The sequence below is a fragment of the Haliaeetus albicilla genome, chromosome 10 (assembly GCF_947461875.1).
Source record: "Haliaeetus albicilla chromosome 10, bHalAlb1.1, whole genome shotgun sequence".
Classification (NCBI taxonomy): Eukaryota; Metazoa; Chordata; class Aves; order Accipitriformes; family Accipitridae; genus Haliaeetus; species Haliaeetus albicilla.
Genome location: NC_091492.1, coordinates 19,822,041 through 19,849,843, shown reverse-complemented (window position 1 = coordinate 19,849,843; position 27,803 = coordinate 19,822,041). Strand labels below are relative to the sequence as shown.

The following is a 27,803-nucleotide window of genomic DNA, read 5'->3' as shown; positions in this document are numbered from 1 at the left end:
TCCATAATGCAATTATTTATACACAGATTGATATCTTTATTTTATAGTTCAGTTGTTAGTTTATATACCTTTTTGGTTTGGATTCCAAGTGTTTGATTTGAGTGTGCCTTTGCCTGTCTTGGTCCATACTGCAGAATGCTCTTTTGCTTAGGAATTAGAAAAGCCCATCTTTCTACAATGTGGCAGCAGCCCTCCTGCTCGGTGCTTCATCTCACTTCATTGAACTATTGAAGCAGCTGAGCAAACAGAGGTCTGCTCTGAGATATTTTGCAAGTAGAGAAACAGGCCAAGCCTGTTGAACAAATGATTATTTTAAAGCTTTAAAGTCAGCTCAGTTTGGCATGCAGTCATCTTTCTCAGAATATTTCTGTGTTTCCTTTCCCTGGCAAAGTTGAAGCAAGCAGAAGTGGTACATCGGGGAAGACTTGTGTCTTTTGTCCAATTCCATTTTGCTCAGTGGCAAGTATTGCATTTGTACAGGAGAAACCAAAGCTCACAGAGGCAAGAGTCTTAATCACACAGGAATACAGATCAACATTACAACTGCATTTTAGCCTTAGTCTTCTGATGCTTATTCTAGAGGCTGAATGCTAAGCTGTTTTACCTTCCGGAGGAATCACAGTTAGACATGGAATTTTTAATAAATAGCAAAGTCAGGTCAACACTTACTCATAAAATTCAGCTGCAGGAGTGAGCTTGTACTTCGAGTATTTGGTACCATTGCCAAGTACTGATGCATTGAAGAGTTTGGGATCTGTACAGTTTGGGCTGTTCCAACTGTTGTCGCAGTTTGTCCAGGGGAGCTCAAATGTGAATGATGAAAATAGATAATACAGAGACCAAGCTATGATAACGTTGTAGTAGAAACCCACGTAAAGAGCTATGAGTATCACTGCATAGCCTACACCTAAAGACAAAGGAAAACTAGATTATACATTGTGTTTTACATGCAAGAGTATATACAAACACTGTTGTTAAACTCAGCTGGTTGCAAATTCATTTTAGATCTTTAGACCAATAAAAGGAACTTTTGACGTTTACATACACACATGCGGACACAGTGTCACTGACCTTAAAAAAAATTACATCAATGATTTTAGTAAATGACTCGCTTTTAGCAAATCCAGTTGTTTGCCAAAAAAAGAAATTAAGCAATGCAATGTCAAAATTTGCTCTTGTACAACTCCATTGCTGATTTGCTTCCAATGCAGAAGATTGCAAGCCCATGTTAGGAGTGAAACTCACTTCATCTTCATAATGTCAGAGTCTTGGCAACTTTTCTTGGAAAAGTAAAGCTCGAGACTTAAGTGAAGTTTCCCTATGCCTCACGTTCCCACCCTGAGCTAGTTTGGAACAGACAGTGATCCCTGTCCTGTTTCTTTCCCATTGTTAATCTCCAGATTGGCTTCCATCAGCATGTAATTAGGTCCAAAACATGCATGAAACAGTCTGTGCTGTTCCACTGAGGGGCTCCAAGTGGTTTTTGGGCATGCCAGTAAATCTTGGTGAATATCAAGCTTGGGGCTAAACTGTGTGTAGACCTTCAAACCATTTCATTATCTCCCCAGGATTACAGAATCCCCACTGTAAGCATTCTCTTTTGACTTTGAACGTTTGTTTTATATTTTTGCATACTGTGAAGTGTGCTTGGAGGGTCTCTTTAGCAAGAAAGCCCCAGAGAATGCATGTTGTCCTCATGGAAATGGACATTTTCCAGTGGTTTGGGAGGAAGCTTTGGTACTATTGTCAGAGCAGAACAAAAGTTTGTTGGCAGAATTGTTCTGGAAGCTTGCTTTACATTGGCTTATATCATTCTTCTTTTACTCTGTGTGCAGCATTGTTCTCCGAGTCCTACCCCAAAGTTGTATGTATTAGATATAACAGGTAGAGACTAAAGCTGTTTTAGGACTATCATCACTGTACTGTCACAGCACCTAAGTGTAAACCTTTACTTCTAATTTTCTTCAGTTTAGTTTTTTGGAGATCCTAGCAGTTGGAGATTGTTAGGCTTTCATATTTCTTGATAAAGCAAGGAAGTAGCACACACTTTGAGTATTAATCCTTGGTTTAAAATTTGCATAAGGAACAGATGTTGACCCTGAAGGAGTTGGCAGTTCAAAGACTGCTGCATATACCAAAGTTAGTCTTTGCTCTTCCGGAGGCTTTTAATACATAGACCAGTTTGCTCACCCTTAACATTGGGGAAAAGGTTGTGAAAGTAAATATGAAACTGTATCTTCAGATCCTTGGTGCTTAAATGAATCCAGTACATTAACACTCAAACTCTAGTGATACATTATGATCAATAGAATGGAGCAGAGGGGGGAGTCACCCAAGGGGATAATGCTTAAATATTAATGTGAATGTTAAAATACTAAGTACGAATAATATATGTTGCACTGAAATTGGATGATTTCTGTTTTAAAAAAGGTTTTCTGAAATTCCTCCAATTCAGGACAATGATAGATACTTAATATCAAGAAAAAAAATACTGGATCAAATGTATCTTAAATGTCACTCCTCTGAAATCATAAGAATGTTCAGGAATAAATTTGCTCTCCTGTTTCTACGTTTAGCTTTTCTTAAAAGTAATGCTGCACCACCCACACTCTAAAATAGACCCTGGAAAATGCAGAGATGAAAACAGACTGTATTGCAAAGGTTACAGGGTGTGTTTTTAATTGCATGCGTTATAAGAGCATCTTATTAGAAGTAGAGTCCTTAGAGTTTATAGCAATAATATTCATAGCTAAAATTAGTACTATAGTGCTGCTCATTTAGATTAGCTGTTATAAATTTGTGTAGACTGTGTACTTTTCATTTGAGTGAGAGATTTGAGTTATCCCAGAAACAACTCAAAAGCTTTAGCAGTAAAATGTGTTTGTATGTTACCAGAAGATTTGGTCAAAGCTTTTAAAATACTGATTTTATACTAGTGCTGAGGTGCAAATTGAACTCAATGCTTATTACTTTTGGAGAATCAAATAACTTATGCTATTCTATATCCTAGTAATAAGAACACTTAAAAATCAACAGTAATGTATGTTTAGTCCACCTTGAAAATGTCAGCTTAAAAACACAGCTGGAATGTCAACAAGACTGTACATGAAATAAGTTCTATTTTCCTTTCTCATCATCTTTTCAATCCTGAAGTCAACAGACAGAGTACCTCTGAGCGCAGTGGTATTTGGCTCAAACTCTTTGAGATCCTTAAGGTCTAATTTTTGCAGTTAGGTTTTCAAAATCCTCGTTGCCATCCAAAGGTATTAACAGATACCAGCAGGAATTTTGCTTGAGCAAGGGTCGTCAGGTTTCCAGGTGATAGGATGAATTTTGCCTCACGTGAACGGATTATAGAAGGGCTAGGTAAATCTTATATGAATTTATTTTAAAATTTTGAGGCACATATTTTATTAGCTTGTTTATTCATTTTTTACTATATCTCTAATTTTGCTGTGAGTTTTGGGTTTGACTGATAAGAAAAAAACCTGCAGTTTTCCTATTGGGCAGCACTAGACTCCTTAAAGAGGAAAGCTGTATTTTGAGAAAGAAGACTAACATTTACTCAGTGTAACCTATATCCAAGCACCAGATCTGCCAAGTTTGGATTGCTCTTGTTAAGCTCCTCAGCTTTTGTCAGTCACAGGATGAACATAATGTGAATTTTAAGCTTCTAAGATCAGCTGAGCTTGACTGGTTTCATTTCAGATAGCGCTGTGTTGAAAAGGTTTTTATGTAAGATTATAGATACAATCTGGTATAGACATAAGGGAACTTACAATTTTTGCTGGTAAGCAATGCTTAAGAAAATTCTTGAGGCTCCTTAACAAATGTTTGTTTATGTACAGAAAGCATATGGCTTCTTTCACCCAGGGAGATCCCTTTATCCCTGATCAATGCCAGACACCCTGATCAGTATCCAAACACCTAACCTCGGCTATTTCTTCCTTGCAGAGTGATTGCAACTCAGTGCACAAGACAGCAATCCACAGCCTTTTATTCAGTGATGCTGGAAAGTTAACCCTAGTGGAAAACACTCAACAGTAATAACAATGTTGAGGTTTTAATAAGTGCATTTCATTGCTAGATTTGAAAACCTCTTTATAAAGTCTATCAGAATCATTCCTCCCATTTCATAGAGAGGAGAACTGAGGTACAGAGCCACAAATAACTCACGTGATGTTACAACTCTAGTGGCTGAACTACAGTCTCCACAACTCCATTTTAGTGTTCTAGCCACTGTGGTACCTGACTTCTGCAGAGAGTGCTCCACACAATGAACTGAATGGAGTCAGTAGTTATCTTAGTCACTGGGGGAGACAGGGCTGAACTGCCCTCGATGGGATTTGATTTTTCCAAATGTTTGCATTGCCAACCCCTTCCTCCACCTAGAGATACAGAGTTCCTCCCACTCTGCAATATGCAGAGGAAAGGGAGGACAGGGCTGAACTGCTCCTGCTCATTGCTCTCTGTTGCACTCCTCAGCAATCACCCTGAAGATGATTCCTGTGGCTTTTCCCACTTTGTGCTCCACTTGTGATAACAAAAAGACTTCTGACTCCAAGGGTTGGGGAAAGGTCAGCAAATATCATGCTGTCTGTGGAAAGATGAGAGACCTTTACTTTGTTTGTGATCACAAGTGTGTGGCACCCTCACGGTGCTGTTCCAAGTGAGCAGAGGGATACTTACCTTTGAAAACTGGACAGATTTTCCACACAGTGGCAGCCCCTTCTCGGTTATACTGTCCCAGTGCTAATTCCATATAGAACAGAGGCATTCCAGCAATGATTAAGAAGAGGATATAGGGAATAAGAAAAGCACCTGGAAAGAGAATAATTAGACATTATGGTCTATGTTTTGGTTACATTTTGCTTTCTCTATTGCTTACTTTTACTGGCTAAAGGCAAAGCCACTGCCTTTGGGAAGTAGAAGGGAAATACCAGGAAGGAAGAACCCATGTTCTCTTGGCCCTTTCCTGTATTTTTTTTTCAGGTCTCAGAGACAGAAACCCTGAAAAAAGCTGTAGACGTGGCTCCTATTTCCCCCTAATGTTTCCCCTCTGCTTTTTGGCTTCAAAGGGGAAAAAAATGTGTCCCTGAAAATTAATCCCTAACTGAAGGAGAAATTATGCCGAACACACTTGCAGAACTAAAAAAGAAAGGGACTATGAAAAATTTTGTTAAGTGTTTTTGGAGTAGTACGTTCAAAAGGGAACATGGAGGACAGCAACAGAGGAAAATAAATGTTGTGCAACTTCCTGTAAGTGTGGTTTAAATCATACTGTCTACGGTGTGTGCAGCAACCTCTGGCTTGAAAATGAATCACTACTGGTCAGTCATATGGAATTTGGGCTTCCATGGCTTATTTTGGTTTTTGCTATAATAAATTCCCTTATTCTTATGAAATGTGTTAGACAACACACCCCTTTCCAACCTAGCGATACTCATTGCCATTAACGTGGAGTATGTACTAGGTTTCACTGCTGGGCCCAAGTACAGCATCTTTATATTGCAGCAGGACAGTGCCAGGGCTGCTTGCACCTTCCTGGAATACATAACTTTACTTGATTGAGGATTCTCCTGTGAGTTCATACCACAGAAACTGTCACCTGTGGAAAAATCCTGATGTGTCAATGTTTATGATAGTAATCATAAAAAGTATTGTCAACTGAAATACAAAAGGCTCATCTAATGTAGAAACTATCTGAAAATTTCTTAGCTATTTTATATGATCCAGGTCACAGAAAGAAGACTCCCTCAGTGCATGGCTACATATGATACTGTAAAACAATTATAGTTGGTGTCACGTTTAATAACTGGATGCTCTGTCAGTCCTCTGCTTTGTGGTACCTGTGAAGTGTAGCTTTTATTTTATTACATGGTCCAGAACAGTTATTACTTGATCCAGGACAGTTCAATTCATGTAAAATTTGTCTGTATAAAAAAAATATTAGATTGTTTTGATAAATAAGGAGCTGACAGAGGTAACTACATATCCTGAATAACTGACTGCTGTCCTTAGGAGTTAGGTATGAAAAAGAAAATAGATTGTGAAAATCATGCTTAAATTGTTCAACAAAAGAAAAAAGCAAAACAGCAGCAGATGTCTACTTCTCCCAATAGCAAATAGTACGAACTTCTGCATACCTTTAAAATCTACTGTACTGGTTTAGTAATTTGAAAACTTCCCTTGCAAAAGGAAGTAAGTTTGCATTGTTTCTAAATGTATAAACTTGCAGAAGGTATGTGTAGTCTATAAAAGTATAAAAGCTAAAAGCATGACTGTAGCTATCTAAAACATGCCAGTAAGCAGAATGAATTGCATATTTAAAAAGTACTTCTGGAACTACTGTCATACTTTTAAAGGTCTTGAATAGTTGTTGCTCCTTTACCTTTCATGTTTGCTTTTCACAGATATTACTAGTGTAAGCTGCCTAGCATGACTGTTCAGAGAGAGAATTTTGTATATATACTGGAGAATAAGAATGGAAAAACAAACTGTTCTCTTAGTCATACACAAATCTACTTCTAAAAGTAACGTGCTGTAACATAATGATAAGGACAATGTATTCAGCATTCAGTCATAAGTTTAGGTATTTGAAAGTTGAAATCTTGCAATGAAACAGAGACAACGTATATCAACAGAAATAAAGAACAGCTTAAAGCTTTGAGAATGTATCCTAAAAGTGGAAATACATTGGTTGTATCACTTTGGGGGCAAGAATCTTTGTACTGATGATGTTTATATTGAGTGTAGTGCAAATGCAACCTGCATTCACATTAAGCTACTACAGTACCAGTGATATGTGTTTTAATAATATTTCAGTGTTGTTCATAAGCTACTTTCTCTGATTGTCATGTTGAACTGTCATATGTTTGAATACTGTAGAGAAAAAAATATTTGTATTCAACAAATACTTGATACCCTGCAGTTCTAAACTCTGTTCAATGCTGAAACATACTGAGCTAAATCAATCTGGGATACTACATACTGCTTTCACTACATCTAGTATCTAGAAAAATTATTTTAGGTGGTTTTACTGTCAGATCTCTTCTAAGTGATGGCCTTTGTAGTGCCATACTTGTCTTGCTTCAATAGTATTACAGTGTGTGGAGCTGACTCACAAACCTAGCTTGTATTTGGGAGGTATGGAGTTTGTACAGAGTGCTGTTTGATTAACTTTCATGTCAAGAGACTGTGGAAAACATTATGCTGCAAATTGAATAGGGAAATTTGTGTTTGAGGAAATTAATCCTGGAGATGTGTAGTGGACATATATATTAAATGCTAGTTTAAAATACGTGTTTTTTAAGTATGACTAATAACCATGATGAACTGTGAAGTGTACTGTACTTAGGCATACTTGCTTAAGCGTCATCTGTTTGGCTGCGAGTCATTCCAGGCTTTAGTTAAAGGAGGTTGCTTTCTTTTTTTTCTTCCCCCGCCCTGCCCCCGCAAGGGATTAATAAAGTGTGGTGTAATTTTCAGCAAAGAGGAGTTACACAGTATGGCAGGGTTTCATAGCTGGGTTACTTTCAGGTAACTACATGATTGAAGTATTTTGAAATTGAGATAAATATCAAAGTAAGGGTGCTTAGTCACATGAAGTTGACTTAATGTTTTGGAGACTTCTGGAAACTTCTTGTTTTGCAGCTTCTCATTAGGTAAAAAATACCAAAAAGTCAGGTATTTTGTAAATATCTTGATAGGTCCTCTTCTATTCCTAGCCAATAACCAGAATCGAACTCCATGTTGTTCACTGAACCCTTCCTAAGATCATGGGCACTTCAAAGGAAAATAAATGACGGTCAAAGTATCATTCAAATTGCTGCAAACTAGAATGGTATGCAAATGCTTATAAACAGCATATGTGTGATATATGATCACCTCACTCTGTCATTGCACAGGGGCTCCATCATAGGACTGGTTTGTGTACAGGATCTTAGGAACAAGAGGTGTTGTTTGGAAGGAGACTTCATACTGTCCTGCATGTGTGGACATCCTGTGGGCCAGGGAGGAGGCAAACCTGCGTGCTGGTGGGCCTCTTGCTTTAGGTCCACTGGTGTGAATTTGAGCATTGTACCAGACTTCTCTGAAGGAGCAGCCTCACTGTTAATGCCTACCTGGTCTATGAAGTCAAAATGTGTTAGGAAGAGTGACACGATGCCAGCTGTGTCACTCCCACCTGTGCCACTGGCCACAGAAACTGCTGTGCTTTAATTGCATGAATCCAAGGGGCTGGTCAGATTTGTATAGCCCAGACAGCTGAACTCTTAGGGAGCACACAATTTGGCTATCACTTCAGACTAGCTTGCCAAGATCTACCTACCTCCGAGAGCTGAGGGAGTGCAATCTCTAGGATTGCTGCATTGGCTGTAACATACTGATAGCAGTCGAGGGGATTCCACTCCCCCACTGTGTGATGGGATGGGGCTGAGCACACAGCTGCATCCCACGGGACAATACTGGTCTTAGCAAACCCTAAAGGTTCATAATTTCCCTTTACAGCTAAAAATCTGAAGTAATTAATGTCTGTAATACAACCCTGGCTTAAGAGCCATACTTGACTTCCTACTGAGTCACATGCAGCTCAAAAGCCACAGGTTGGCCTTGGACTGTTGCAAATTGCTACATCTCTCTGTTAACAGATTTCATGAGATCCATATACACCCCTTAAGGTGCCAGCATATACACGGAGTTAAGACAGCCTTGTGTCTTATGCAAAACTAGATTAGGTCAAACCCTCATCTTCTACAAGAACCATCTGTGTGAAACTTCAAGTGGAAACTTACACAGAAGTTTTTTTAAAACACTATTACGTTTAATTAATGAAGGACAAAATACAAGACAGGTTTTGCGTTCCTGTGTTCAGTGCCTGTCTTAATTTTTGTAGACCAGAATCCACACAAAGAGTGTCTCCTCCCTTTGTTCTTCAGCATTGACAGCATCCTAGGGGGTGGGAAGCAAAGAGGAATACAGCTCTAAATACTCCTCTCAATCCTACAAGGAGGTCTCGTCTTGCTTTTAAATACCAGAAAGAGGCATTAATTTACTAATGACTGAAGAAAGATCATTTAAACAGCTGCTGTTATCCTAAAAGGATTTGTTGATGCACATACAAGAAGCAGGCCAGGCCAGGGGTAGTTGAAACAACTTTGAACTATTTATGCTTGTTAGCCTTCTGCATTTGTTACCATGGTTATTCTAGTCAAAATGTTAACTGGCGGGGATGTCTGCTAAAACAACAAACTTTGTGCAAATATTGCCGTATATTTTCAGATAGGAGTGTTTCCAGTATTTGTGCAGGAAAAGAGTCTAAAAACCAAAGATCTTGCAATTGGTGAATTGAAATACAAGCTAATCTCTGTATCTGATCAACACTGCTTTTTTTTTATACAGAATAAATAGTACTTCAAACAGTATCAGGAAAGAGTTGATAGAAGGCAGTACGTTTGCTCAGACAATGAGGAAAATGGGTGGAAACGTTAATCTGTGCAGGCTCTTGTGAATGAAAAAGGAAGTCCTTGGTGCAGAGACCTTGAAATCTAGAATGTACAAGATCGCCATAGGTAGAAGAACTAGGTAATCAGAAAGGCACGCATTTATTAGTACGTGAACATTAGTTCTGGCTCTTCAGAAGACTAGCTACCAGCTGGCTTGCACAGCCACCAAGGGCACCTCTGAAGGAGGCGAGCTTGAGCCTGCTGCAGACTCCTGGGAAGAAGGGGTGGGCAGGCATACCTTTACTGACCTGAGATTAAAACCAATAAGGGTTTGCATGGTACAGCAAAGAGAAGTCAGAGATACAAAGAACATGATACAACCTCAGTGTCAAAGCCAAGATCATGATTTTAACAGCAGCTGTATGATGATGTTGAGCCCAGCCAGCAATACATTATAGCACTAAACAAAAAAAAATTTTTCTGCAAAACAGATTGCATGACATACTGTAAAAACTTCAGCAGCACTTTGCACATATAAAATCCTCAAAGTATGCAATAAAATCTTCCAAGTATGCAACCTTTTTCATGGAAAGTATTTCTGAATCATTAAACCAGTAGAGCTATACTATGGTGAGTGACATGTTTCTTTTGAAGCCCTTATATTTAGCTACTCCCTCTAACTAACTGTTGCTAGATTTGAACCTATTTATATTTCTACTCTCAATCTGGGCTCAGGGCCTTCAGTTTTTCCAGAATTCCAATTTTAATAGCATTCCTTTCACTCAAAAGGAAGTGAAAACAAATAGTTTCCAGAAATGGTTCAATGCTGTTCATGGGCTGATGCCAACTGAAGCCTGCATTTTTTGTCTTGAGCTGTTAACCTGCTACTGCCTTGAAATCACTTGAAGTGACTTGAAGTGCAGTGTATTTATAAGCTGATCACTGGGTTGTAACAGAAAGGGTTACCCAAGCCCATCCATACAAACCCAGTCATCTCTTTGGCTTTTTGTTACAAGAGTAATGAGCTAAAGAAACCCATTAGTAGCTATTTTGAACAAATTAATGAGAGTTAAATATACCCAGTCACTCAGAGCAGCATGATTCATTCATAAATAACACCCAAGTCATTGGCTAAAGTCCTATTTACATAGATTAATGAAATGATCACATTTACAACAGTGTGTGGTTTAAAGATAATCACAGGAACATACAGGAGGAGAACAGGCCTATGTTGTTTGATAGGAAATCAAAGAATAAATAAAGAGACGTGGTGGGTTTGAGAGAATATAAATCAGGTTGGTCCAAGATGGCCAGCATGGCAGTGGGAGCTCTGGAGCTTTCCTGCTGCTGACCTTCACAACACTCTCACTGCTGCTAGCTTAGGAACTTAAGCCATTTCCATGTTCTGCCATGAGTGTGACCATAGAAAATCAAAAAATCTGCTTTACATGGTTGCAGTGATAGCTTTTGTTTTTACATCATGCCTCCTTAAAGCAGAGTTACTATTGAAGCTGGCTCCTTTGTTCTGAAATAAATGAATTAGCATCAAGGTGAGTTTTGACAGTAGTCTGGTAAGTAAATAACCTGGAGTTTGTAACAATGTGGAGGTCTAACTATTAACATTCCTGCCCAAATCTATCTTGTTGATTTTGTGCCTTTTTCTTTTTTAACTACCTGGCTGGTTTAAACAAGAAATGAGAGAGTGAGCTGGAATGTGGAGCCAGCTTGTACACTGTTTTGTTATGTGATTTATGAAATCCCTATTACTAATGTTCAATAGGACAGGGTTTGTAGGAGCAGCTACACTGGAACCTGGAACAGCTAACACTGTTGGGAACAAAATGGCAAACTTTCTAGTTCACAAGCTCTTCAGAAGGTGCTGGTCAGGGCAAGTGCGTAGTACTGGACAGCTGGGTCAACATGCAGATGCCTAGCTGGAGAACACTGCTGCTTCACAATAGACATGACTGGAAGCTTAAGAGATGCTAAATTAAGAGGAAAAAATACTATTCTATCATTTTATTAATAGGAGTGTTCTATTTGTGTTTTTTTCCCCAACCTTGCAATTATTAGGGGTGACACAAGGATATATTCACCTGCAATTACATATCAACAAAACCACCCATGTAAGGTGTAGGCTGTACTTGAGATGTACAAAATCAAGTCAAATGTACTGTCAAAATGTACCCTGATTTATTGGTGGCAGAACATCCATGACTAAAAATCTTTTTGAATGAAGACATCAGAAGCTATTCGCTGTGAGCTTGTGGATCAAGATAAGCAGGTTTTGCTGGATTCCAGCACTAAAAAATCCATAATAGCATAACCTCATGTGATGTTTTACTTGAAATTTGTGTGCTGAAAAACTGTTTTCTGTGATGTACAGACTATAGTCATGTACATGAAAGGAAGTACTACTTCATCGGCTTTAGCTGTCTCTTAAGTGTAGGGAAGTCCTTGCTTGGTGCCAGGGAGATTTTGGCAACTACTGTTTTACTTCCGTTCAGATACAGACTGTCATTTTCTCTCCCTTCTCAGAGAACTTGTATGTTCATTTCTGTTTGTTTTGTCTCAGCCAGCTGTAAACTAAAATTAATGTTTTCAAAATTCATGGATCCATCTGATTTTGATGCCAGAATGGATTGTTAGACATTCTGATCGAACTTCCTGTCTAACATAAACCAGAGTTTCAGACAGAAAAACATACAATCCTGATTTGAAGATACCAGCCAGATCCTTTGCCTTTTTTGGTAGTTTACTTCATAGGTTAATAACTTTGGTGTTAAAAAAATTATTAAAAAAAAAATCATTATTTCTAATTTGAATATATCTGACATTTGGTTGTGGCAGTGCTTACCCTGATAAATTAAAATGCCTTGCAATATTTTCTATTTCCCTCCTGTGAAGATGCATAAGCACTGCAATCAAGTGTTTCGGCCTTCTTTTTATAATCTGAAGAGACTAAGTAAACTAAACTAATCAATTACAGTGTAATAGTTATTTCTGCTTTTCTGTCTAAAATTCCCACCTTACAGGTATTTCTTGGTCTAGCAGGTTCATACATTGGCAGGTTGAAGGGTTATGTGGGCACTTTTTGTACCCACATTAAATCATGGTACCCACTTTCTTAGCTGTGCATTTGATGTTTCAGGAATGTCAAGTTTATATCCCTGAGATGTTCCTCCACCTTACTAGTAAAGAGCCTGGGATGAATGCTCTGGATTTCAGCTCCTCATTTAGGCAGTGTTAGTCCTTGCTTTGGTCTTTCTAACATTCTCAGGATTGCTCTTGTGGGAGCTGCTCGCTGTTCTCTGTACATTGTACAGGGTATACATGGGGAGACTTTGCCTAGTTATGCCACCTGCTTTGGGTGCCTAATACGAGGTGATACAACTGCCCTGGCAGAGCTAATTAAAGCCACAGTAGTAGCTAATGTACACAGTGAGACAAGGCATGTTTGTTCTGTACATGTAACAGTGCAAATTCTGGTTCACAACACAACCTCAGATGGAGGGTGTTTCTCTTAAAGACTGCTTTTCTTTTGCAGGTTGTCAAAATAAAAAACAGCCCCAAAGTTAAGCACCCTCTGGAGAGGACACAGTACCCGTTTTAGGCAGCATGAGATTCATAACTGTGCCAGGGTAAAACAAAGTGCTTAAGACATCTTAAATCAGCTCTAGACAAGTGCCAGGCAGCTTCCAAGAGGATTAATGTACAAACCAATAGGAGGTAAATGCCTTGAAAATGGGCTAGAGAAAATCAAGTATAAACACTCTGAGGTACATTTAAAACTTGCCTTACCATTAAGTGATTAATCCAATTTTAAGTTGTAGCTCCAATTTTTGGACTCAATGACCAAAGCAAAACATTCCTTTTCCTTCCAGGCTTAATTAGAGATATATTTGTAATAGTATAATACTTTCTTACTATCTTAATCTTTACAAACTTGTACAACAGAATCCTCTAAATTCTTCTTATCAATAAAGGGTTATGTTTTATCACAGAAGTACAAGACAGTTATATGTTCCTATCTGTAAGAATTCTAGTAAATCTAACCTGTACTGTCAGTCATTATAAATGAAGCCTTCAGGATGAATGCTCTTTCTGATGTCACTAAAGGAAGCAGAATAACTGTACTGTAAACTACATATAATGCATGTTTATACAGGGCTTCAAAGTAGAAGGCAAACAGTTACATACACTGTAAAGCCATTCTCCATGTTTTATTAAAACCCACCTATGTTTTCTGTCAACACTACTGGGAAGTATTCTTTATATATATTCTTTTTATATATTCTTTCTGGTACCTCTATATTTCTTAGACATACTATATAAACTGCAAAGTACAGATTTCACACATGTTTTGAAATGGATAGTATGCTATCTAGCCATAAATAATATTTTCTTATGTAAGACAAATGTTGCATCAATTTAATTTATTTGTCAACTTTAATGGCTGCATGTGATGCTATTAGCAACAATTTTGGCAAATTTACCATTACAGCGATGGCTACTACTGCATAATTGCCTAGATGTCGTGGTTTAACCCCAGCCAGTAACTAAGCACCACACAGCCACTCACTCACTTCCCCCTCATGCCCCCCCCGCCCCCCAGTGGGATGGGGAACAATGCAAAACCCTGTACTCTTATCAAAGATTATAGTTGCTGTTGGATTGTGCTAAAATTCTGGAAGGTCTGGGCGAAGGTAGTTTCCAAATAGCTGTGGCTTCTTTACTTTGTATGGTACATTTCTGTGAGCACTGAACACAAGAATTTTACAAAAACTGTCACAGCATTCTTCACAGAAAACTTTTCCATTTGGAAAAAATCTGTATTTGGCCTAGGGTAGTGCTGGTAATATTCTGTATGTAGTGCAGACCCATAAGGTAGAGTCTCTTAGAATTTGGGCATTGTGGGTACAAAGCAAAACTTCAGTAGTATCCCTGCAATAGGAGGACTATAAGAACTACTACTCTTGACGTTGCTTTGATCCAAAGGGTAAACTGAATCTCACCTAGACCAGTATGAAACCACAACACTGCTGCATCAATCTAGCTGTACTGGCTAGCAACACCCTTCCTTCATTTTCTGTCTGACTACTCTCCCTCTTCTGTGGGAATTAAATCAGACAAAAGTTTTTATATAAGTTTGAAACCTGAGCTTTATGTTTGTTCTTATTTAGGGGACCATTTTCCTAATAGGCTTCAAGCAATGAAGTAAATTTTCCCCCCAGTCCAAGCTGTCCAGTATATACTTTATCACTGCCATTCTGCACAGGGCCTCCTAGCTTGAAATGCCATAGAAGAATGTGAAAATGACCTCAGGGCCCACCATAGCTCACTGCCAAGATGAAGCAGAGGCTATTAACAGTTTGAAGCAAAATCCTTCTTGTTTCATCACAGTGCAGCTTTTGCTAGGGCAGATTGTGGGGCAATTTTGTTCACTGATTATTCAGACCTTAAGATAAATCAGTGTGGCTGAGCTTGGTGTTTTCAACTTAGCACACAGCTATATTTTTTTTCTTCATATTTCTAAACAGCTTTTAAACACATAATACCCCATGACTGTAAAACAGTATTTAGAAGGAAAGATGTAGGTGATCTTGAAGATCTCTAAATCTCTTAATTTAGGGTTAGAGACAGTGGTTTTGTCATCAGCCTCGGTATGCATCAATAAAGGATTAACCTGCAATTTAGGAATAGCCTGGTAACTGTTTTCTGTCACTTTCTTTTAGGGAAGAGGCAAGGGAGAGAGACTAACCAATCCCAGCTATATTGCTACAACCGCCAATTTGAAAAGTTCAAAAACCATGGGTTAGGCTCCAGAATAATTTGAAATGTCTTAAAATGTGAGATCTTCTAGTCCAATCCTTTTATTTGTCTGCTGGCTTTTAGTCTTGTACTTGCTTTGTATTTTCCCAGCTTTTTTCTTTAGCCTTGAGAGCTCAAAAGACATTCTTGCCTAATCATTTGTCTCTATGAAACTGTGAGAGTAAAAAGCACTTCTTAAAATAGTACTTTTTTTTAATTGCTTGAACCCTACGTAGGAGAACGCTGAGGTCATAATCTAACTCTTACAGAGTAAATTCATTTTGTGTAATAATGACCATCATCTATGTAAGTCCTGACATCTTACTTATTGGGTAAAGTACTGAGCTATTGCATTGAGTGAAGATCAGTTCTTAGTCAGTGGAAGTCTTCTATATCAGTTTAGTCTGAATAGTTTTTTATTACTTTACTCTGTTTTTCTTCTCACGTAGTCTGGAAATTCTGTCTACTTAGGAGTCCTTAAGAGAGAGACGTCTGTTATTTGGGTTGAAATCCTGGCTCTGGTGACGTCAATGGAAAAAAACCACCCATTGACTTCAGCTGGGTCAGGATTTCTCCCTTGTGGTTTATGAATCTATTGATTTTAACTAAGGCTGTAAAGCCACACATAAATGAGAAACAAACTGCAGAAAAGGAGCAAATGATCAAACTCTTCCCCAAAACAAAATCCTGGAGTGTCTCTGGTCTCACTAACACCTGCCTCGTGATCTCATTGACACAACTTCCTTGACAATTCCTCTTTAGAGAGGAGACAAAAGCACTGCACAGAACAAGCTATTCCTTAGTTTTGTGATAAATCTAATAAATAGGATGCCTATGTACAGTTATAATCACCCCTCAGGTGGGAGCATGAGCTTTTGAGCTTTCTTCTAGCATCAGTCTTATCGGACATCAGTAGACAGATACAGTCCTGCATGCTGACAAAGAGTCACGTAGCAAAGACACTTTTGAGTAGCTTCGAAGCTGTGGACTTGACGTTTTGATAACACTTGGCCTTGAACTTTCTAATATTGTAGTTAGTCCAATATACTTAATTGCTCTTGCTCACTGAAACTCTTTGCTTTCTGTTACTGGTGTGAAATAATGATGCTTCTGCCAAGAAGGCAAGGTGCCGAGACCTGCTGGAAGGCGGGTTACATTAACATTGAAGAAGAAAAAAACCACAAAGCAAAAAAAAGCATGGCGCTCTATTGTAGAATGGTAGTGAAAGTCTGTGTGAAGCTTGTTTGTTTTCCAAAGGTAAATCTTTTGAGGGGACTGCAGAGAACAACCTCCTAAACTTAGTATTTGAGAAATTATTTCCTCCTGTACTATTCCTTCAGGGGAAGATGCTGTATCTCTATTTTAATGTTGCACTCATTTAAAAAATAGCGTTTTCAGGGGGTAATATCTTGTTATCAATGGATTGTCTCCTTGCTGTCATTGTGGCCATGCTGACAAGTGAGCTCCTTAATGTGAATTAGGCATCAATAAAAGCTGCCACTCCTATAATGTCCTAATAAATGAAATGAATCAGGAAATGCAAGAAGGGTCTGCTTGGGAGCAATCATTGATATTACTGGGCAGCTCTGTATTTGAAAGTCATGAGCCACCCTGTTAGGTCCTCCAGTAATTCTTTTTTTTCTATAAATGCAGTAGGTTGCCGTTACATTAATTACCAGGTTAGGATCTACTAAGATCTATAAGGATCTACTGCTCCACCTTGTGGTCTGAAAAGAGTTTTCTGTTATTCTACTCTACAGAGTGGTGTGTCAGAAAAAGTCCAGCCTCTTCGCCTTTTAATATTAAACTGGAATTTGACTGGAATCAGTATCATGCTTTTCCTTGAGATATGGATCTTAAGGGCAAGTAATATGTTGTCACCTTTGGCATGCTTCAGGATAGACATTGCAAGAGGTATGTGATTACAGAATAGAAAAAGAGAAAGAAAAATAAAAGTTAAATTGGTGAAAAGTGCTATTCAGTACACATAGTTCAGAAGGTGCAGAATAAATTATAAATGCTAGCAAAAAGTAAGATACATAATATTCGGCTGTTTTTTTCAGTACATATGCTAGGCCCATGGTAACAGCTTGTTTGTATGGTCAGTGAGGCAATCAGATAGGGTGTATTCTTCCATGCTGCCGATGGGCCAGAAAATCAGCGGCTTCCCACAGTTCTGCAGACTTCAGTAAAGATGAATGCTATGCTATTACCCAGCCACAATCCTTCCTGTACATCAATGCCACAAAAGCTGTTTCTCAAACTAACAAGAGTACTATAGCAAGACATGGCTTTTTACTCACTCTGTCACTAATTGCAGTGCTTGGAAATCATGCCAATATTTTTCTCCAGCTCTGAAATAAAGACTGTAAAGGAGTAATATTCTGCTGTTGAAATCACAACTCCTGTGTACGGAGTACAGGGTGGGATCAGACTGGTACTGCTCTTCTGATGCTGGGTTTGTTCTAGGGAAGCAGTTTATAACAAAGCAGTCCAAGTAAGGCTTTATATTTGTGTAGTCTAACACCACCGGTCTGGGAGTGCTGGATCCTATATTGGACACTTAAATTAGCACATATTCTTAAACAATAGTAATAGCTAAACAATAGCAACCAGTTAATACCTACTTAACATTAAGAGCACAGCTTCTGCAATCACTTGTGCTTTTGGAAGTGAGTGGTTGTGCTCATGAAGCCTAGAAGAGTAGGAGCACTGGAAAAATTACCATCTGCTATAAAAAGGCTTATTGTATAATAAGGGCAGCTTGTCTTACTGCATACCAGCAATCAGAACGCTAGTTATAAAAAACATTTATGGACTGGCAAAAGACAACTGCCAGCCCAATCCTGTCCAAGTTTTGTTTAGTAATATGTTATCACGGAATTCCATGCACTGGAAGGTTGGTAGTGTGCTTTGGATGAATATGAGTATAAAGAAGTATGTGGCTTACATAGCCAGACCTCCCTGCTGACAGTTTCTGTTTCTGAATGGTAGACCCTAGTTCTCAAAGTGGTGTACTGTTCTGTCACCTTTGTCATGCTTCAGGGGAGGGATTGCAAAACTTGTTAAATAGAGAATAGGCAAAAGGAGAAGGAAGAGTGAAAGTAAAACAAAGGATAGCTTTGATAAGTAGTTTAGAGGTTCTTTCCTGTGGTCTTGGTAAAGAATAATATGTCACAAGGCAAGGAACTTAACTGTTACCCTTCCATTCCCCCTACCTCCTTACCTCTTCTTTATGGATTAAAGGTTTCAAAATCTGTATGGCTAAAATTAAGTATGTTGAATCTATACAGAAGTTAAGGTGCTGAATTTACCAGTTATCTCTCCAGAATTTCCATGAGAACAGAGATTATTCAGCATTTCTGGAGGTCTAGGGACTCAGTCAGTAAAGCCTTTCATTTGAAACTATTCTGACTTGGCACCAGTGCATAAGATCTGCACAATTAGGATGAAATCTTGCCATGAAAGGTTCAAGACTTAAGTTGGAGGTGGGGAGAAGGAAAGGGGAATTACACGTTGACAAGACATGGGTAATAGGCTACTAACATGAATCCTTTGTCACCGAATGCCCTGAGGAAAGGAAGGAACCCTGAAGGTTTATAATCAGTGTGATATTCCTGGAATCTTTACATACTCTTCATTGAAACTGGATTGGGGCAGTGGAGTTGTCCTGAATACAACTTATTGCAAGTCAAGAGTCAGTTGCAAGATTCCCCCAAATCCATTATCATGGTTTTGTATATTCTGTATGAAGGATATATACAGAGAGAATTGAAAGTACTAGGAGCAAGGTAGTACTGAAAGAGCTAGAACTATTACAAAGACACTCCATTTAAATTTGTCTCCTGCCTCCTGAATTACAATATTTTAATATAAATATATCTGTATAGAATTTATTTGGTTATGGTTTATTATTTTGTTATAGTGCTGAGAGCAGTTAGGTACAAATGCTATGGAAGTTACAGTGCAAACTGATATTAAAGAGCCACGCTACAGTTCTTAACTATTTAACCAATTGCTTAACCTGGGACAAAGGCTTTAGAACTGGGAGTTGCTGATGTGCTTCCCATTAGACATAGCAAAAATGAAGGTATGAGCTATTTGATGTTGCTCCTCAGAACTGCTCAAAATTCTTTAAACCATTTGTTTCCATTTTGATTCACAGCAAGAGGTTCTGTAATTTGTGGACTGGTTTTAATCATAATTTCCCTCACAGCATATCTAAACACTCACTAAAGCTGTATGTTCCCTCTGATCTTACATGTAAGCAGTTGTATCAGCATTCTGTTTTGTATCAGTGCAAGTATGGGGAGGAAAGTATCTGACTTGAAATAATATCTTTAGACTGCTGGAGCTGTATTCACATATTCACTGAACTGACAGACAGGTTTGTGATATTTTGCCAAAAGACGAAAGGGAAATTCTGCCCCAAAACCATGTAGACCATGTCTCAGTCTCCTTAGAGATATTTTGGTTTCTTCGGTAAAGAAGGGCTATTGGCTGCTACACTCCTAATATGGCCTTTCTATTTTCCATTGCTCGCAGCGAATTTAGTAAAGAGCTTAAAAAGATGTTGGTGAGAAAACAGACTAGAAACAGATGAAGCTTAATTGCCTGCTATTTCAGCTTGAATGAGTATCCAAAACCTGAGATCCCTAGCCAAACTGTAAGAAACTCTTATATCTGTTTTAATGGGTGTTAATATGAATGTAGAAGGCTTCCTAATGCAACTTTCAGAATTTACTTGTCTAGGAGAGATATATATCCTATTGGAATGGCTTTCTAGGGATATTTCAGTACTTCAGTTTCTTGGCAGAACTGAGAAGGGCATACAGGAGTGAAGGTAGGGTGGAAGACCTTAAGCAGAGACTAAATTTCCAAACCACAGAACTAAGTTTACTGTTTGATGTCTTTTCTGCCTCTTACTTTAGAATAAAGTGCTTCTGAGTGGTAATCAAAATGTGTTCATTCAGCACGCTTAGAAAGAGGTATCTTTGCTTTTGTTAGAACAGCTCATTTGGTTCACACCAGCTTTTTTATCATCTTGGTAACATGGAGGAGCAAAGGTGGAAAACCAGTTTTGGTGATTGATTGGGCATTAATCACAGGATGCTCCTCTTAAGGTGTAATGTCAAGCTAAATACTATGAATCTTGCCTAGAACCTTTCTGTGCTTGTATATCTCTAGAACCTTTGTAAAATTATCAATTGAAGGGTTGCTAGAATTGTTCAGCCAGGTATTTCACTGAGAGTCCACATAGTGCACCACTTACACACTATTTCATGGTATCTCACCCCAGAGTCAGAAACTAGAATTTTAGAATTGATGAAAGATTTGGGTGAGAAAGATTCAGTTATTCCTTATCAGCTATTTATAATGCTTCATATGTAGTCAGTATATTACATAGTAGCTTATAACCCTGCAGACATTACAGTTCTGAAGATTTATTTTGTGGATCCAAAAAGACATGTAGAGGAGAACAGGGAATTTCAGAGAAGCAGCTGCCAACCGGCATGTAAGCCACAGTGCTGGTGAGCCTAGCTGAATCTACGCTCTGTATGCACCAGACAATTAGTGGATGATGAAGGAAAGGAAAGAGAAATGATGAAGTTATGTGGGAAAGGAAAGAGAGCGACTGTGAGCTGGCCACTGAATCCAGCTCTGGGGAGGGAGGTACTGTCACACCACACAACTGAACATTATCCCCAGTGTCACACGATGCCCAGGAATCCAAAGCTCATGGCCACAGTTTGGAGATCAGCATAACAGTTTAACCTATCTGACGTCACTGGTTTGATGTGCTAATGGGAATTGAAAACCCCGTATTAGGAAACCAAAATCATAGATTTGCATCTGAGCTTTGATTGATTGATGAGTCAAACTCTTGGCGTAGGCTTTGCAGTGAGATTACTTCAAAGTTGATTTATTATTATCATCATCAATGCTATTTTGGAACGTAAACCCTGATATTACAAGGCAAAGGTCATCCACCTTTGAAGTGTAAAGTGCCAGATTATATTCTTTCTCAAAATAGTGATGAAATTTGGTGGCAAACACTTGGCAAGATGGAGGGGGGCAGAGCCTAGTAGAAACGCAAGGTGCTGCTGGTCAGCATCATACCTTGCTTTTGGTGAAGCAGTGCACTAGCCAGGCTCACAGCTCTGTGGGAGGTGATACTTTCACAGGTGTCATTCTCACTGTGTGACAGCTCTTGGCTCCTAGTTTTGTGCTGGCCCTGTTTAGGGATGTTCGGATTTGGTGGTATGCTGGTTTTGGTACATGTGCTGTGGATTGCTTAGTCCTGCATTACAGCTTATGGAAGTATGAATAGGAAAGGGATCATTAGGATAGATTGTAAGATACTTCTGTTCAAGTGTATTGATTGCTGGTGAACTGCTCTTTGAAGCAAACAGTTCTTCTAGAAATATTGTGGTCTAAAAACACTTAAATAATGCTTCAAAGGAGATTAAAAGTGTATATTATGACAGGTAGAGAACTGTTAAAATTTTTATCTGCAGCTATTCATAAGTTCATGAAAAGCTTAATCTGATTCTTATGATACAGTAAGTCTCCAGTGACTAATCCGACAATTACATGCTTCCTAATGAGTAGTCCGAACATGACTGACCTTGCAAATACTTTGGCTAACAAAAAAAAGTACTTTATGTTGGTAAATTCTTTTCCCCACAAATTTCAATGGGAAATAGTAATTTTGCCTATGACTATGCAGGAAAACGAAACAAAAATGAACATTAATACTAAAAGTATCTTGTACAAAAACTACAATAGCTTTGTTAACTAAGACTGAGCATCATCCTCCCCCACTGTGAGCACATCAGATAATCATACTAGGCATTACTCAGCTTCATTTGGCACCAGTAAAATTTCAGATGTAATCCAAATATCAGGGTAAATCTTTCTCTAAGTTGATGAGACTCTAATTTTAATATTTGTCTTATTCCTTAATTCAGCATAGCCTCTTGCAGAACTGGGGAGCACTTCAAAGGTTGGATATGTTACAAAGACTTGTTTTGAGTACATCAATGTTGACCACTTAGAGAGTCATACAGCTAGAGAGTCTCTTTTTAAAAAACAAGAAAAATGGGCTCTTGCCAGAAATGAGTTGTAATGAGGATATAGCACTTGTGAGAATAGCCAGTAGAAATGACTGTAGTTGATGATTTCTCCAGTGACATACCCTGCTCCTTGAAACTCTCACAAATGGACTGCACAAGAAGTATTTGTTTTGCTGCAAACAGTGTTTTTCCTTTGTGCTGTGAGCAGCAGTCAAATACATACAAGTTGTGGTGTTTATTGATCAGCCAAACTGACAAGGTGATGTTTGAGAATTCCCCCTTCTGGAGTGTTGCCTTATCTGCTTAATGACAGCTTGCAGAATTTTACCATCTGTACAGAGCCTCCCTATCATCTTATAAAGTAGTTTAGAGCACATAGTGGGCATATCCCACTTCCAAGAAGTCAGTGAATGCAAGATCTCACCCAGTCTGTTCATACTAAACTGTCCTGAAAGTTTTCCGTGGCCCGTTTCATGTTATAATACAGCCACTGGATCTGTCTCTGCCTTTGTAAGGCAGGAAGGTCCTGTGGAAGTAGGTAACTGATACAAAAAATAAACATGCTAGCTTTTTAGTTCTTACTAAAGGTTGGGGATTATTTTTCTTTTGTAGCAGAAGAATGTTTCCAAAAATCACAGTTGTTCACATAAGGGTTACATTCTGCCATCTATCTTTGTGCAGAAGTCCCATTGGGGTCTCTCAGCAGGCTACTCCCAAAACACAGATGTTTCTGGCTATTCATTCAGCATTTTAGTGCTGCTGGATGCTTCTTACTCTCTAGCTTTTTGTTACTGGAAGCTTGTTAAAATACAAATAGGGTTTTTTTGTTAACACCACCGGTGCTGTCTCCAAAGTTATCTAACATGAAAAAGTCTATATAACTACCACTGGGTGGTGTATGCCTCGTGTAAGTAAAACTCACTGAAGTAAACTCTCGGAGTTTTGTATGTGTGGAACTTCAGGATCTAACCCAAAAGCCTGTATGTCTAGTTTTTAATCGGGAAATTTTCCTGGCGTTTATCACAGAAAAAACCTCAAGGATTTGGCTAGTAAGAAAGTGGGGGTGTATATGCATCTATGTCCTTATAAAATTCAACTTTGAATGAGGGAATACAGTGTGTATTTATACTTTCTTTCTGAGTTCCTGTAAGTTCTCATGCTTTATTGAGAACCACCTATTTTTACAAGCATGGAAAGGCCCTTAGTGTGTCTGCTGGCATCTTAAATTAATCATAGCCGGTCTTAGGAACATAACAGTCTACACGTCACCCATGTCACTTTTTTCAGATGTAAAGGGGGATGCCATTTTCTACCAATTCCATGTCCTTAACGCTGTTGTTCAACATCTAAGAGCATTTGTAGAACCTTTGTGGGTGTAGATTTTGGAAGGATAACAGAATTTCTTTTTGCTAGATAGCACAAGCTATGCTGAAAACAAGTGTTAAAATACTTCGGTGGCTTAGGACTTCTGGCATTGCAACATGCTGCCTTTTCACTGCCTATTTTGTATCAATCTGTTGAAGATACCTGAATTCATAAAACACATTTGACTATCTTTGTCTAAAGTCAGCTCTAGTTAAATTGCTGAGGATGAGTAATTGCTGAGACTTTCAGAATAAAGAGAAACTGATGGAGGAAGAGAAAAGGAAACCTTTTCTTTCCACTGATTTACTTTATACATGCCATCCAATTCAAGTTTAATCTGTTTTCGTTTTTTTTCCTTTATCTAGTAGTTCCTTATAAATATCAAAAGGCAAACTGTAATCCTATTACGAGCATCTTGTAAAACTTTTTTTAAAGAACAAGTCTGAGCACACTATACAAGTATAGAAATGCCACCTGATTTTGTCTCTTTAGCTTGCTTGGCAGTCTAGCAAAACTACTAAGATAATGAAATTAAATTTTCTCCATGTCTGTTAGTACATTTATTTTTATTACATCTTTTGTATGGAGGTAAGTAAGCTGGCATTTATATGAAACCCACTAGATAATTCTTTTGAAGCAGCAAAACTTGCTCTAGTGCTAGAAAGGTTCCCTCCTGCAGTAGCAGTGTGAAAAAAAAGATGTTTAAAAATATCTGTGATTTAGGACTGGAAAGATATCAATAAAATCCAACAATATCCCATAGCTCTGCCCATTGCCTCATGTTCTTTGGTCTTGTAGGAAAATTTACCCATAGAGCAAACAAGCTCCCAAACCCAGTTTGAAAGAGGGAAGGGACTGAGTTGGCTCAAAACTCAGTAAAGTACTTTTACAGCCTGAATCTCTTCTACTTTTCTACTAAACAGGAGTTTCTACTAAACAAAATTAATATATATGTCCAACATGGGAGGCAATGGATGGAAAAATTTTAAGATACCATAGAGACAATTGTTGTAAAGAGAAGGAAGAGAGCTGTTAACCAGTCCCTGGCTGTATTTCCATTCCCCACTTCTCAGCACAGGGTCTATCCTGGAAATTGTCATGACTGAATACTACTAGCTGATATGCTGATGGCCATGCTCTATCAAACAGCATAGAAAAAGAAAAATAATCTCAATATCTAGATATTATTAAACTTCAGTAAGCCAAACACGAACTGTAAAAATTAGTTTTGTCTTCCTATTAGCCAGAGGCGATGTTAGCTAGCTGACGTCCTCCATGAGAATACCTCCTTAGGAAAAGCCCATTGTTGATGGTTTTTGACCATCGGGATTATCCCATCTTTCATTTTATGGTAAAATAAGTCTTTTAAGCACCAGTAGAGGATGTTGTGATATTATGTCTGTGTTCAAGAATGATATCTTAGGTGTTGATTGAGATGCTTTATACTGCGGTTTATTCGCTATTGAAGAGCAGAGTAAACGAGTGTTTATAATCTCTGTATCAGTAAGCAGTTCTCAGTCATTCTATAGACTTTGATAGCATAGGGCCTCTCCACCTTTGCTTGTAAAGGTCTGATTTCACTTTGATGGTATGGAAGAATTGGTGCAAACTTTTCTCTGAAGGATGCCTCTTGTAGCTGTGAAGTAGTTAGCTTTCTCTCCACTGCAATTTGGAAGTATTTGAATTGAAAGATGCTAGTGAAGACCCAGGTTTCTCTAGCTGAACTGACATAGAATAATACACAGAGACTGAACAAAATGCAAGATTGTTGCGGACTGTTACCTCCTGTGCCTGAGCTAGCACCAAATTATAAAGGAAGCAGGTTAGGAAATTAACTGACCCAAATTACAACAGAAAAGAGTTCAAGCGCTCTGGGTGCCACCTTGTGCAATGTGAGATAGGGGAATATATTTCTTTCCCTAAAAATTGCCAGATGACCTGGAGATCTGGCAATGGCACATATATAATGAGTGGCATGAATGATGCTGCTGCTACACCTGCACCTGACATCATGGAAACCTGCTGGGTTCGTGAGGCATTGTGCTGCTGTAGTGTGAACTGCTGGAATGATTTTTGGACATAATGAAATAAAGGATGGAGGTTATTTTTCAGTACTAACTACCTTCTTCAGCCTGTCTGGGTGGTGAGTGAAGAGATTTTCTGACTCCCCTCAGAAGTTTTGGAGGTACCAAACTAGACCAAGTGTTTCAGTACCAGCCTTTTCTAGTATCCCATTCAGTTCCAAGGACAGGTGTAATTCCATGTTAATGGATAGGGATTTTCCCATCCTGCATTCCTCTTTTCACAGGAAGCAAGTATTTTATGCACAGAAGTGTGAACCATTAGCCTTTATCACCAGGCAACCACATTATCAAGACATACATAACTATCTTACAGAACATGCTTTCCATCTAGCAGTTCTTCTGTCTGTATCATTCACCGTTCACACAAACAGTCCTCCATCTGCTAGGCAGGGGCTGTTCTTCCTATGTGTGATTTGAAAAAGCACCTCAGGCACCTGCCCGGCTTGCAGATGGTGTTACTCCATCAGGGTGTGGAGTCATCACTGACAACACAGCGTATTTCAGGGAGATGAAAGGGGCTGATGGAGTTAAGGTCTTACTGAAGATGTGCCAGACGATCTGAGCTAACTGTAGTTACCGCGTGTAATTCTTTCTGTTGCTGTCACTGCCAAACTGTGCAGGAGGTAAGGTTTGCTTTGTAACAAGTCTCCTGCCTACTTTGAAGGAGGGTCTGGGGGGTGTGGGAGAACCCCCAGACTGCAGAACGGAGGGCGGAAATCCTGATCCCGCGTTAAAACTGCCCCTAAGAAACCTTTCGGTGGTCCGGCGCTAACTTTTCTAGATGCCGTTTTTCTGCTGAAGTGTTTTCGGTTCGGTTTTTCTTTTTTTGCCCTCTCGACGAAAAAAGCGTGAAGCAGGCTGAAGCGGCAGCCGGAGGCAACTACGCCTGTGCTCAAAACTAAGTGAAACTCCGAGGGGTGTGCGAGCGCTCCTTACCGCGAGGGTCTTGAGCGGCAGGGCGGGGAGCGGCGGCCCGTGTGGCCCCGGGGCCCGGAGCGGCGGCGGTGCCCCGAGCGAGTCGGCGGCGGTGGCCCGAGCGAGCCGCGGCGGTGCCCCGCTCGCCGGGACGCGCGGTGCCGGATGGCGAAGGGAGGAGCGGGGGAGCGCCGGGGCAGAGCGGCAGTGCCGCCGCTCCTCCCTTCGCCATCCGGCACCCCTCCCGGGCACCGCGGGGCAAGCCTCGCCGCCCGGCTCTCCCCCTGAAACTCCGGGGAGGAGGAGAAGGGGATGCCGGCCTCGCGGCGGTGGGGCTTTGGGGCGTGGGGCCGGGGGAAAAAGACCTCGCGAGCGGCGCTCTTACCCCCTCCATTTTTGTAGCAGAGGTATGGAAATCGCCAGACGTTGGCCAGGTCCACGGCGAAGCCGATGACGGAGAGGAGGAAGTCGATCTTCTTGCCCCAGGTCTCCCTGTCCTGGGCGCCGTAGCGCGGCGCGGGGGCGGCGGGCAGGAGGCTGCTGCTGGTGTACTGCACCCCGTTGTGCTCCTTCACCAGGATCAGCTCCACGTCCTTCCTCGGGGGCGGCGGCCCCGCGCGGTCCGGCAAGGGGGCCACCACCGACACTTTGCGGTCGGGCTGGATCTGTTTGTTCATCCTCGCCTTAAACATCCAGAGGAGAGAGCGAGCTGAGGCGGGGGAGCGGGCGAGGCGGGGTGTGGGAGCGCAGATAACGGAAGTGCACTTCCCGCTGGAGGCGACTCCGCGCTCCAGCCCGCCGGTGTCAGCGCGGCAGGAGCGAGGCACGGCCGTAATAAGAGCCATGCAAATGAGGCGGGAGAGGGGGGACCGCGGCGCCCGCGCCCGCCGGGGTGCCCCCGGGGAGCGGGGCTTCCTTCCCGCGCCTCTTCCTCCGCGGGGGAGCGGCCGGCGGCCGGGCACCGCGCCGCTGCCCGCGGGCTGCCGAGCGGCGGGCGCACCTGGGGCGCGCGGCCCCGGCCCCGGTCCCGGCCCCGGCTCCGGCCCCGGCCGCCGCTGGAGACCGGGCTGGAGCCTCCCGACCCGCGCCGCGAGCCGGCCGCGCCAGGG

The 27,803-nt window shown here is 40.2% G+C and overlaps 1 protein-coding gene across 1 annotated transcript in view; it reads right to left on the bottom strand.

Moving 5' to 3' along the window:
- SLC6A2 (solute carrier family 6 member 2) overlaps positions 1-27,539 on the bottom strand; it is a 79,175-nt gene extending 51,636 nt beyond the window's left edge. Inside the window, exons 1-3 of the mRNA XM_069793691.1 lie at positions 27,080-27,539; positions 4,690-4,821; positions 670-907 (exon numbers count right to left, since the gene is read on the bottom strand). Of these exons, the coding sequence (XP_069649792.1) occupies positions 670-907; positions 4,690-4,821; positions 27,080-27,539 (830 nt within the window). The remainder of the gene's footprint in view (positions 1-669; positions 908-4,689; positions 4,822-27,079) is intronic.
- Positions 27,540-27,803: the final 264 nt, after the last annotated feature.